Source organism: Carcharodon carcharias, chromosome 16 (assembly GCF_017639515.1).
Source record: "Carcharodon carcharias isolate sCarCar2 chromosome 16, sCarCar2.pri, whole genome shotgun sequence".
In the NCBI taxonomy this organism is placed as follows: domain Eukaryota; kingdom Metazoa; phylum Chordata; class Chondrichthyes; order Lamniformes; family Lamnidae; genus Carcharodon; species Carcharodon carcharias.
Genome location: NC_054482.1, coordinates 87,822,398 through 87,835,898, shown reverse-complemented (window position 1 = coordinate 87,835,898; position 13,501 = coordinate 87,822,398). Strand labels below are relative to the sequence as shown.

At 42.1% G+C, this 13,501-nt stretch overlaps 1 protein-coding gene across 10 annotated transcripts in view; it reads right to left on the bottom strand.

The window, feature by feature from the left end:
- The window catches only part of LOC121289052 (monocarboxylate transporter 13-like), a 50,814-nt gene that overhangs the window by 11,835 nt on the left and 25,478 nt on the right, over positions 1 to 13,501 (bottom strand). For 4 of the 10 annotated variants that reach the window (XM_041207996.1, XM_041208001.1, XM_041208002.1 and 1 more), the window contains exons 3-5: positions 4,325 to 4,422; positions 3,916 to 4,006; positions 1,416 to 1,670 (exon numbers count right to left, since the gene is read on the bottom strand). In XM_041207996.1, the coding sequence (XP_041063930.1) occupies positions 1,416 to 1,670; positions 3,916 to 3,931 (271 nt within the window). In that variant the 5' untranslated portion in view covers positions 3,932 to 4,006; positions 4,325 to 4,422. The remainder of the gene's footprint in view (positions 1 to 1,415; positions 1,671 to 3,915; positions 4,007 to 4,324; positions 4,423 to 13,501) is intronic. The other 6 variants (XM_041208000.1, XM_041208005.1, XM_041207998.1 and 3 more) reach the window with 5 other exon arrangements.

Sequence of the window (13,501 nt, the reverse complement as noted above, 5' to 3'; positions counted from 1 at the left end):
TAATCTCATTCTCCTAGTTAGTCCCCATCTATTGCAGAAATGTTAAAAGGGACTACAAGTGTTTTAAGGTCACAATCATACATGCAGATTCTCCTGCATGTACAGTTGCAATTTTTGCATAATTTTGTTTCAAAGTTGATGCCTCAACTTGGAGGTAAAATTACACACAAGGAAGCAAATAGTGAATGAAATCAACAGACCATAAAATGTAATATTTGGTGGGCCTTTCAACAAGAGGACTAAACGTTGACTCAACCGTGACTTCATTCAAAACTGTAACCATATTTTTCTCAATCATAACATTAATGCTCCTTAAACAGGAACTTAATTTGTTGAGACCCATGGAATAAACGGGACGTTAACAACAGGGATTATAAAGATGGCTAAATTGCAGGAAACAGAAGTGGTGAACAGTTGTTTTTCAGACTGGAGGATGGTATATAGTGGGATTCATCAGGGGTTGAGGTCCATTCCTTTTCTAGACCTACTTTAATGACCTAGACTTAGGTGTGCGGGACACAATTTCAAAATTTGGAGATGATACAAAACTTGGAGGAGGATAGTGATACACTTCAAGAGGACATGGACAGGCTCGTAGAAGAGGCAGGCAGGTGGCAGATGAAATTTAACATAGAAGTGTTAAATGATACATTTGTGTAGGAAAGACAATATAAAATTAAGAAAACAAGCAGGGCTAGAGGGAGTATATGTGCACAAATTGTCAAAAGTGGCAATGCAGGTTAAGAAAGTGGTTAATAACGCGTATGGATCCTGCACTATATAACTAGGAGGCATAGAGTACAGAAGCAAGGAAGTTATGGTGAACCTGGGTTTGCCTTAACTGGAACTTTGTGTCCAATTCTGGGCACCATACTTTATAAAGCATGTCAATGTATTGGAGAAGGTGCAGAAAAGCTCAAAAGAATAGTTTGAGGGATGAGTGACGTTAGTTATGAGGATAGATTGGTGAAGCTGGGGCTCTTCTCCTTAGAGAAGATAAGGTTGAGAGGAGATTTTATAGGGGTGTTCAAAATCATGAGGGATCTGGACAGAGTAAATAGGGAGAAACTCATCCCATTAGTGGCAGTCAAGAAACAGAGGACACCAATTTACAAATCTTGGGAACAAAACCAAGACATTTTTACATTGTGTGTGGTTGGAGTCTGAAATGCACTGCCCGAATGTGTTGTTGAGATAGATTCATTTGCAGCTTTCAAAATGAGATTGGAGAATCTCAAGAGAAAAGATTGGCAAGGTAGGGGGAAAAGGATTGGGACTAGCTGAGTTTCTCTCATAGAGAGCTGACACCAAAACAATGGGCCAAGTGACATCCTTCTGTGTTGTAACCATTCTATGATTAATGTGAAGATTACACTTGAAAAGTTATAATACCACGTTGAGTCACTAATACTTACAACACATATGAAACACGGCCACAGTGATCGCAGTGATCCAGGAAACCTTAAAGGCAAATACGTTGAAGTACACCTGGATGTCAAGGAAAATGATTCCAAATATTTTCACAAAGGATGCTGATAGCCCAGTTATAATGAAGCACGATGCTAAAATAACCCATCCGTAGCCACCATCTGTATATTTTGGAGTGGGGGGGCAATTAACGGGCTCCTCAGCAGCTCCAAGTTCCTGTGGCATTGCAATTTCCCTTGAATCTAACAAATAAAAATATTTGTAAGGCAATCATTCAGTTCTGTCGAGTTGGCTCTGATGCAGCGTCACCCAAGATATATTTCTCGGTTAGATGCTGATTGATCTGCTGCTCATTACCATCATTTTCTTTGTGTTTTTCCTGATTTTCAACATTCACTGTTTTTGTTTTATTTATTCACCCGGAATTTCCTTGACATCAGTTATGTCATTGCTGGAACGGAAAGTTACACCGTTCGCCTGACACATGTTTCTGGGATTGGTTAGTTTAAATATTTTTGCTGCCTGCTGTGAATCGAGTGCAGAAACCGTGTAAGTTGCGGAAGAGCACACCCCAGCTCCCATCCCTTTTCCAGGAATTATCTCTGTAACAACAGTGTAAATCTCTATAAGAGAAACTCAGCTAGTCCCAATCCTTTTCCCCCTACCCTGCCAATCTTTTCTCTTGAGATTCTCCAATCTCATTTTGAAAGCTGCAAATGAACCTATCTCAACAATGCATTCAGGCAGTGCATTCCAGACCCTAACCACTCACAATGTAAAAATGTCTTGGTTTTGTTCCCAAGATTTGTAAATCGGTGTCCTCTGTTTCTGAACTGTCACTAATTTGATGAGTTTCCCCCTATTTACTCTTCCAGACCCCTCATGATTTTGAACACCCCTATAAAATCTCCTCTCAACCTTCTCTAAGGAGAAGAGCCCCAGCTTCACCAATCTATCCTCATAACTAAAGTCACTCATCCCTCAAACTATTCTTTTGAGCTTTTCTGCACCTTCTCCAATACATTGACGTGCTTTATAAAGTATGGTGCCCAGAATTGGACACAATGCTCCAGTTAAGGCAAACCCAGGTTCACCATAATTTCCTTGCTTCTGTACTCTATGCCTCCTAGTTATATAGTGTAGGATCCCTATGCATCATTAACCATTATTCAGGTGTCCAGCAGCACAGCATGGCCCAACAAAAAGGTATGCAGAAATCAAATGGTTTGCCTGACAACTTCCATCAGAACACCTGATAGCATCTCTCACAGTTTCAGCTCAGATTAGCACTATCATCCCCAGACTGGTGCCAGCTGTGCCCACAAGACACCAAGCTAGGCAGCTGGCACAAAAGCATAACTGGCTTCTCTGATGAAACCCTCCTTTAAGAGGTACAAGACAGGAGCTTCACACTCTTGAGGTGTTCACCAAACCAGATACCGCACTTAGCCTGCAGGAAGTTGGTTCCCAACTCCCTTAAACACAGGGCTGATCAATAGGGTGGAAAGAAGAGAAAACACTGCACAAGGACAGGTAAGATGGTGGTGCTAGTACACCACCCCCCCCAACTTTTTTCTGACCCACTATTGGCAGGAAGGATACAGGAGTAGATGTAGGCCATTCAACCCTTTTGGGCCCATTCTGCAATTCAGTGAGATCATGTCTTATCTGTATCCTAACTTCACTTCATCTTTGCTCACCTCCCTCAATAACTTCAACTAGTAAATAATCTATCAATCTCAGATTTAAAATTATTAATTGAACTAGTATTCGAACACCTAAATACCACTTCTACCACTCCTTGTGCAAAGAGGAGTTTCTTAACTTCTCTCCTGAATGGTTTGACGTTGATTTAAGATCATGTCCCTTGTCTAGGCTAGTCTTCCAGTGGAAAAGGTTTTTCACTATCTAACCTATCAAATCCTTACCAAATCCTAAAATTCTCAAATTAATTCACCATTGCTGATAACAGTGGACAAATGTGTGGTATACTTCTAATGGATGCATTAATGAAATTTTTCTTAGTGTTTTTCCTTAGAAATGTGTGAAAGCACGTGTCCACTATTACCTGTAAAAGTAATCTTCAGCCCTTGGACTTTTATAAAGGTAATGTAAAGAGCAGGTAAATCAAACGCCAGAGAAACTGATAGCACAAAAATAATTTCTACAATTAGCACTCAGTCTATGATAAATATAATTACCACTCATTCCCCCAATTGCCTCTTGCGGAATGAACTGTTTGGACAGAGAGTTGAGGATAACACCAAGTAATGGGGATGAGGGGATGAAATCGGAAATATTCTTCCAAAGTCAAACCTTACAACGATTGTTTTTCAAATGTAGAACTACATGAACCATATCAGCAACAGCTTTACTAAGCCCCACTTTCTAATACCACGACAGTATTTCCTAAACATACCAAGTGCTAAGGCAAAATTGCACTTAACTTTAAATAATCACTGGCCTGTGCGGTGTAGTGTCCCTTACCTGTTGTTATACTCATTTAAGTTAAAGGCTTTGATAGCTATCCAAGTCCTTGCTGATTAAATGACCGAGTCTGATTCAAGCAGAATGCCTTCTAAGAAAGAAAGAAAGTTTGATTTTCAGAGCCTTTTATGACTTCAGGACGTCTCAACCCACTTTTCAGTCAATTAAATATTATTTCAAGTGTAGTCACCATCCTAGTGTAGGAATCACACCCGCCAATTTGCACATAACAAAGTTCCATGAACAGCAATATGACAAATGACCAGATAATCTGTTTCAGTGATGTTGGTTGAGGGATAAATACTGACCAGGAGGAATACACCAGGAGGAATCTCCCTGCTCTTCTTCAAATAATGCTATGGGATCATTTACATCCACCTGAGACTGCAGACTTGCTTTAACGTCTCACCTGAAAGACGGTATCTCTGACTGCAGCACTTTCTTAGTGCTGGAATGCCAGCCTTGATTCTGACTCAGGATCGAGAGTCACTACCAATTAAGCCAGAGCTGATGCCAGTTTTGTCGTATCACCAGGGGAAACAAACAAAAAAGAGAAACCATTAAAAATTACATCCAAAAGTTTGTTAGGTTAATTTACACTCCCTATACAGCAAGTGGCTCCATTCCAAGTCTGTCAAAATCTGATAAATCGGTTCTGATAGATGCTCTGTTCATGAACACCATTCAGAGGAAACCCCCTAAGTTGTTAAGAGGGAGAGGAAGTGAGGGGACGAAGGTAAATGGGTGGAGCAAAGGACAAACCACAAGAAAGATTGCCATGTTAATTTACAGATAACAACTCCTGATACTTACTGCACGGTACTGATTTCATTGAAAGGGAAACTCTATTTCTCCCTGATATTGCTTCCAGGCCAGAATCATTTGTGTAATCTCACCTACTCAAAGCCAGTTTCGAAGTTAATATTTTCCCATTGCTGACAGCACCATCAGCTGTTCACAGCTGGTCCTGATTAAGTGCGAATGTCAAACTTCTGGCTGAAATCAGAGTCCAACTACAAATGTAAACAAGGCTTGGCCTAAATAGCCAAGTGGTTATGGTACTGGGTTTGTAACCCCAAAATCGAGAGTTCAAATCTCCCAATGGCAAACTATGAAACCATGTAACTTCATCTGAAACAGATGGAAACGGGCTTGTACTCGAAAGAGTTACAAATGTAAACAAATATAGGCAACCCTAAGTAGAGCTAGTGCAAACCAATAAAACAGGTGATTTCAACACACACAATGGAACCATTCCCTTTTACAAGCTGCAAAAATGTAAGGTGATTAAAAAACTGTGATGGTCACGCAGTTCCCAACCAACTTTTTACAAGCCAGTGAAGAGCAGCATCACCTTTGTCAGCCTGTGCAGTCTTTCACAGCCATTAGGAATGATTATCAGCATTATAGAAATAATTGCTCCACCATCTAATCTTGGTTTTTTTTCCGCTTTCCAGTCTGTTCCCCTTAACCATCGACTTCCCTATAATTTAATAATCTGTCTAATTCACCTTGAATATATTCATTGCACAGCTCCCGGAGGTAGAGCATTCCAAAGATTCACGATCCTCAGAGAGGAAATTCCTCCACATGCTGTGCCATATGTTCATCTTTGTGGAGGGAATCAGCCATCTAGCCATCCCAGGCATTGCAATCCCACCTGCTGACCAACAGTCCGCACCTACGCCATCTGATCAGGTAGAAGGGATGGACTGGAGTCAAGGCTGCCGCCTGCTGCAGCAGGCCTGAGGCAGGCACAGAAGCAGGTCGATGCCAGGGCAGCCAAGTTAAAAGGCCCGCCTCCATTTGCTGGGATATTAGCCTAGTTCTGGAGTTAAGTGTGAGGCCTCCTAAAATGCCTACTTCCCCCGCTTCCTTAACCCCCTCACTCCCGAACACTTCCCTCAACCTTCCCCATACCTCACTCATACCCACTCAGACCCCGCACCACCTCCCACCCCCGACCCCCGGCCCCAAATCCCCTCATACAGTAGCTACTATATGTAGAATTCAAGTGCTCTATAATAACATTGGGAGGCCCTTGAAAAGCTTATAGAATTGTCAAAATAAACAAGCGCACAGTCCCCTTTGTCAACTGTGTCAACAGCCCCTGTTGAGCTGAATCCATTAGTGGGTTTGATAGTCAGGCAAGCATCCATGAGATTCCATTGCACAACTTATAAGCAGCCCCTGCAAGCTGAATCCATTTGTGAATTTAGAAGTCAGCCAAACATTCATAATAAGATTCCATTCAACAACTCTTAACAACAAAACTTCCAGAGCTGAATACTTTAAACCTCTGAAGTCAGCTAGAAGCTCAGTCATCTGTCCAAGCTTTGAAACAGTCAAACAGAAGGCAAAGCTGAACTTCAAAGAAAAAATGAAAGCAGAGGGGACAATTGACATAGTTAGATCTGAATTTCAATATTGTCTAATGCAAAACAGCACTTTATACAGGAATAATGTACTCTAATGCATCTGAAGACTTTTTTACTTTCACAATGCTGTTAAATCCAATAGTCACTTACCTTTTCAATACAAGAACTCTAACATCCATCACTGTATTAAAACTTATGATATAGCATTTCCTTGTGACATGGCAAGTTGGGAAGGAAGAGCAATAGTGATAGGGAATTCATTGGTTAGGGGAACAGACAGGTGTTCCTGTGACCGTACACGTGACTACAAGATGGGATGTCGCCTCCCTGGTGCCAAGGTCAAGGATGTCACAGAGCAGTTGCAGAACATTCTTCTGGAGGAGGGTGATCAGCCAGAGGTCGTGGTCCACATTGGTACCAATGACTTAGGTAGGAAGGGGGATGTGGTCCTGCAGTCAGAATTTAGGGAGCTAAGTAGAAAATTAGTAAGCATGATCTCAAATGTAATAATCATCAGATTACTCCCAGTGCCACGTAACAGTGAGTGCAAAAATAGGAGGATAATGCAAATGAATGTGTGGCTGGAAAGATGGTGCAGGAGGGAGGGCTTTAGATTCCTGGGACACTGGGACTGGCTCTGAGGGAGACGGCATCTGTACAAGCCAGACTGGTTGCACCTGAACAGAGCCTGGACTGAGTTCCTTGTGGGGTGTTTTGTGGGACAGCTTTAAACTAACTCAGCAGGGGTGTGGGAGCCAAGAGAAAATATTAGTGAGGAATACCAGGGTGCACAAAATTCTGGGAGGGACAGATAGCACTAGTATAGAGAATAGTAAGTTAATAGGTGAATTCGGGTGAAGGAGAAAATAACAACATCTAAATCAGGGTTACTATGCATGTATGTGAATGCACGAAGTATAGTAAATAAAATTGGGGAGTTACAGGTGCAGATTGCCTTGTGGAAATATGGTGTTGTGGCGATAACAGAGATCTGGCTGAAGGAAGGGCAGAACTGGGTGTTAAATATTCCCGGGTACAGGGTGTTCAGAAGAGATAGGAAAGGAGGAGGGGCAGTGGTATTGGTTAAGGAGAGCATTGCAGTGCTGGAGAAAGAGGATGTTCCAGAGGATTGAAGGACAGAATCAATTTGTCTAAAGTGATGGAACAAAAAGGATGTAACTACATTGCTCAGTGTAGTCTATAGACCACCAAATAGTGAGAAGGATGTAGGAGAACAAATCTGCAGGGAAATTAGAGAGATGCAAGCATTATAGAGTAATTATAATGGATGACTTTAATTGCTTGAATGTAGACTGGGACAGTGGTAGTGTAAAGGGCAGAGAGGGACAAAGGTTCCTTGATTGTGTTCAGGAAAATTTTCTACAGCAGTATGTGTCCACTCCAACAAGAAAAGACGCACTGTTGGACTTGGTTCTTGAAAACGTGGTGGGCAAAGTAGATCACGTGTCAGTGAGGGAACATTTAGGAGACAGTGATCATTGTATTATACATTTTAGGATGATGATAGAAAAGGACGATAGGTAACCCAGAGTGAGAATAGTTACTGGACGAGAGCCGGCTTCGATGGGGCAAGAACAGAGCTGGGGCCAGATAGGCTGAAACAAAAGATTGGCGGGAAAAACTAACTGAACAGTGGGGTCCTTCAAAAAAGAACTGGTTCAGATACAGTCAAGGCATTTTCCATCAAAAGAGAAAGGTAGGGCAAACAAATCCAGGGCTCCCTGGATGAAAAAGAGATAGAAATTAAGATAAAGGAGAAAAATTGTGCTTATGACAGGTGTCAGGTAGAAAATACAATTGAGAACCAAGAGGAGTACAGAAGATTCAGAGGGGAGGTGAAAAAGCAAATTAGAGAAGCGAAGAAGAATTATGAGAAAAGACTGGCAGCCAACATAAAGAGGAATCCTAAAGTCTTTGATAGGCATATGGATAGTAAAAGGGTGGTAAAAGGAGTAGGGCCGATTAGGCACCTAAAAGGGAATTTATACTTGGACAAAGGGGCCATGAATACTTTGATCTGTCTTTACCAAGGAGTTAGATGCTATCCAGGCCATAGTGACAGATGAGGAAATTTTGTCACCACAAGGGTTCAAAATTGATGAGGAGGAAGTGTTGAATAGATTGTCGATACTTAAAGTTGACAAGGCACCGGGACAGGATGAGATGCATCCAAGGATATTGAAGGAAGTGAGAGTAAAATTTGCAGGGGCACTAGCCACAATTTTTCAGTCTTCCCTAGACTCAGGGGGAGGTGCTAGAGGATTGGAGAAATACAAACATTACGCCCTTGTTCAGAAAAGATTGTAAGGATGAGCCCAGCAATTACAGACCAGTCAGTTTAACTTCAGTGGTGGGCAAGATTCTAGAAATAATTATTCCAGGTGGAATTAGTAGTCTCATGGAAAAACACAAGTTGATAAGGAAGAGCCAGCATGGATTTCTAATGGGGAAATCGTATTTAACTAACTTGCTGGAGTTTTTTGAAGAGGTAACAGAAAATGTCAATGAAGTTAATGGTGTTGAAGGGTGCACATGGACTTTCAAAAAGCATTTGACACAGTGCCACACAACTGACTTGTGAGAAAAGTTATTGTTCATGGAATATAAGGGACAGTAGCAACGTGGATACAAAATTGGCTGAAAAATAGGAAGCAGAGAGTAATGGTCAATGGATATTTTTTGGGCTAGAGGAAGGTTTGTAGTGGAGTTCCCCAAGGGTCGGTATTGGGATCCTTGCTTTTCCTGATATATATTAATTATCTAGATCTTGGTATGCAGGGGACAATTTCAAAGTTTACAGATGATACAAAGCTTGGGAGTGTTTTAAACTGTGAGGAGGACAGTGTCGAACTTTAAAAGGACATAGACAAGTTGATAGAGTGGGCAAATAGGTGGCAGATGAAGTTCAATGCGGAGGAGTGTGAGGTGATGCATTTTGGTAGGAAGAATATGGACAAACAATATAAAATGACGGGTGACATTTTGAAGGGGCTGCAGGAGCAGAAAGACCTGGGTGTGTACGTGCATAGATAATTGATGGTGGCAGGACAGGTGGAGAGAGCAGTTAATAAAGCATATAGCATCCTGGGCTTTATTAATAGGGGCATAGAGTACAACAGCAAGGAGGCTATCCTGAATTTATATAAGACACTCGTTAGACCTCAGCTGGAGTACTGTGTACAGTTCTGGGTGCCACATTATAGGAAGGGTGTGAACACATTGGAGAGAGTGCAGAAGAGGTTTACAAGAATGGTTCCAGAGATGGGAAACTTCAGTTACAAAGGTAGATTGGAAAGGTTGGGACTTTTCTCCTTGGAGAGAAGGCAGCTAAGAGGAGGTTTGATCGAGATGCTCAAAATCATGAGGAGGCTGGACAAGAGATGATAGGGAGAAGCTGTTCTCGCTTATAAAAGGATCAAGAATGAGAAGCCACAGATTTAAAGTGATTTGCAAAAGAAGCAAGTGTGACGTGAGAAAATACTTTTTAACACAGCGAATGGTTTGGGTCTGGAATGCACTGCCTGGAAGTGTGGTGGAGGCAGGTTCAATCGAGGCATTCAAGAGGGCAATCGATGGTTATTTGAACTGAAACAATGTGCAGGGATACAGGAAAAAGGCAGGGCAATGGCATTAGGTCATAATGCTCATTTGGAGAGCCAGTGCAGACATGATGGGCCGAATGCATTAACCTGCTCTGTCAGTTTTGTCCATTGTTGCTAGAAATTAGTCTACCCTCCCTTTGCCAACCTTCTCCACGAGCACTTCCAAAGCAGCATCTGAAAACCCTTCCAGCCTGCCAAAGTACTATTGTTCAAAATGAAGCTGATTGTAGCCAAAGTGCTGCCTCTAATGAACATCAGTGCTTCTCAACTCCCAAACTGAAGGATTTTGGTACTTGCTCTCCATAACTACGTAAGGCCTATGGTATTGGAACTGTCAGAACACTGCTGGTCCAGGGACCATGACATGGATAAAGAAATGGACTCAAAATCCTAATTAGTGGACTGAATACGTGGTAAAGGAGTATAATCTGGTTGGAAGCATGAACAACAACTGAAGGATAACTTGTGCAGCCAATAAATCAAAGCAAAATTGTAGGTACTCAGCACTCTCAAAAATTCCATTTATATGACACTTTTAAGTGTCAAAATCTTTTCATAAGTTCCAACAGAACAGGACTGCTGTCCATCCCCTCAGTATCTACCCAACCCCAACCCATTTTTCTGACTCAATGTTCATTTCTTATCCATGAAGGTTTCCAGGTGAGGTTCTGACCAAACAGAGGGAGTTTGTCACTGCAACACCAGCAGAAGCAACCTGAAGATGGCAGCAATGCTACCACTGACTTAGGCCAAGGCCCTCAGTAAGCAAGTGCTGTGCCAAATGAAGGGAAAGCAGGCTGCTACTAGGCCCCATCTTGCCACTTAGTGCACAATCCCAAGCTACTCCGTTTTTTATCCATCATCGATCTTTAATTTTGTGATTATTTTGGATGATTTCTCTGCACCGTGCTTTGTATTTTGGTAATAATGCTGACAATCTGGCAATAATAATGAACTGTGACTTCTGCTGTACCTTCTTGTGATGACATAAATTAAAAGGTTGGCATACATTGTATTGATTTTTTTGTGTTAGGGAACATTCTAAAAAATTAATTATTAAGGTTTGCTGTTGGAATTTCTGCTTCCTCCTCTGTTTCTCCTAATCCCAAATGGCAGGTTGAGGTTGTTTAAACATTAGAACCAGGTTCCTACACCAGCAGCAACATGACTGCAGTACTCACGATGTCGACCTAGCAAGATATCAGAACATCTCCTTGTCACATTTTCAGAGAGAGTAACCAGCTGGTCAGGCCAAAGACCTCAAGTAGCACCATATTTTTCTAGGCAGCTGCTACTTCAGTGTTGGTTCCATATTTGAATGGGATTCAATCCCCCTGGGATCGACTGCAACTTGAATATCGCACTTGATTACTGGGGCCCCATGTGCAGCTTTGTTTGGCACATCCGCAAGTTCCCTTCAGGTGCACCATTTGTGCCAGAGATGTTCGAAGTGGGATTTTTCAGAGGAACCAGCTTAAAATTCTCTAGGGGTGCTTTGTCAGCACACCCTCTGGGAAAGGGTAGAATCACTGACAGGAATTTCTGGATTTCCAAGTTATTGTGCACAAGTGCAGCTTCCAGAAGTTGCAGTCAGTAATGAAAGTTAATGCTGATAGTTTAATTGCGATTACCACAACAAAATCCCAGCCAATAATTTATCTGGCAAGTCTTTCAATTTCAATCTAATTTACCATCTCTGTGGCATCCCATTGAAAGTCAACAGTCCATTGGAACCATGCACATGATGAAATGTTACAGTGGCTTTAATATTTATTTTTAACCGGCTGCTAAATTCAGTATTCTGACCCTGATTAACCCTGTCTCATTACACATTACCAGATCTAAAATAGCCAGTTCCATTATTAGTTCAACAATGTTTTATTCCAAGAAGCCATCCAAATACACTCTATGAACTTGTGCCTGTGTAAATTTGATTTGTTCCTCTCTGGCCATGGGGGAGGTGCCAGAGGACTGGAGAACAGCTAATGTGGTTCCACTATTTAAGAAGGGTTGTAGAGATAAGCCAGGGAACTACAGGCGAGTGAGTCTCACGTCAGTGGTAGGGAAACTATTGGAGAAAGTTCCGAAGGAGAGTATCTATCTCCACTTGGAGAGACAAGGTTTGATCAGGGATAATCAGCATAGCTTTGTCAGAGGGTGGTCATGCCTAACAAATTTGATTGAATTTTTTGAGGAGGTGACCAGGTGTGTAAATGAGGGTAGTGCAGTGGATGTAGTTTATATGGATTTCAGCAAAGTCTTTGACAGGATCCCACATGGGAGAATTATAAAGAAGGCAAATGCACATGGGATACAGGGTAATTTGATAAGGTGGATTCAAAATTGGCTTACTTATGGAGACAGAGGGTGATGACAGAAGGATGCTTTAGTGACTGGAAGCCAGTGTCCAGTGGCGTACCACAGGGGTCTGTGCTTGGTCCCCTATTATTTGTCATTGATATAAATGACATAGATGACTATGTGGGAGATAGGATTAGTAAGTCTGCGGATAACACAAAGATTGGTCAGGTGGTTAACAGTGAGGTTGAGTGTTTTGGGCTACAGGAAGATATAGATGGGATGGTCAAATGGGCAGATAAGTGGCAGATGGAATTTAACCCTGAAAAGTGTGAGGTGATACACTTTGGAAGGAGTAATTTGACAAGTATTCAATGAATGGCACGACACTAGGAAGTTCTGAGGAACAAAGGGACCTTGGCGTGTGTCCATAGATCTTTGAAGGTGGAGGGGCATGTTAGTGGGGTGGTGAAAAAGGCATATGGGACACGTCTTTATCAATCAAGGCATAGATTACAAAAGTAGGGAGGTCATGTTGGAGTTGTATAGAACCTTGGTGAGGCCACAGCTGGAGAACTGTGTGCAGTTCTGGTCGTCACATTACAGGAAGGATGTAATTGCACAGAAGGGGGTGCAAAGGAGATTCACTAGGATGTTGCCTGGGATGATACATTTAAGTTATGAAGAGAGGTTGGATAGACTTGGGTTGTTTTCGTTGGAGCAGAGAAGGCTGAGGGGTGACCTGACTGGGGTGTACAAGATTATAAGGGGCATGGGCAGGGTGGATAGGGAGCAGCTTTTCCCCTTAGTTGAAAGGTCAGTCACAAGGGACATAAGTTCAAGATGAGGGGCAGGAGGTTAAGGGGCGATGTGAGGAAAAACTTTTTTACCCAGAGGGTGGTGACAGTCTGGAATGCGCTGCCTGGGAGGGTGGTGGAGGCAGATTGCCTCACATCCTTTAAAAAGTACCTGGATGAGCTCTTGGCACATCATAACATTCAAGGCTATGGGCCAATGGGGTAAATGGGATTAGGTAGGTAGGTCAGGTGTTTCTCATGTCAGTGCAGATCGATGGGCCAAAGGGCCTCTTCTGCACTGTGATTCTGTGATATGAAAGTTGTCATCCAAGATTATTTGTAGTACCTTTCTTACAAGCCTCCACTATTTCTTGTTTTATACTGTCTTACTGTATAGCTACCATTAGGAGGCCTTTCGACTATAGACTACACCTACCAGTGACTTATTTTCTTTGCTACTTCTCATCCCCATCCAAACTGATTCTTCACC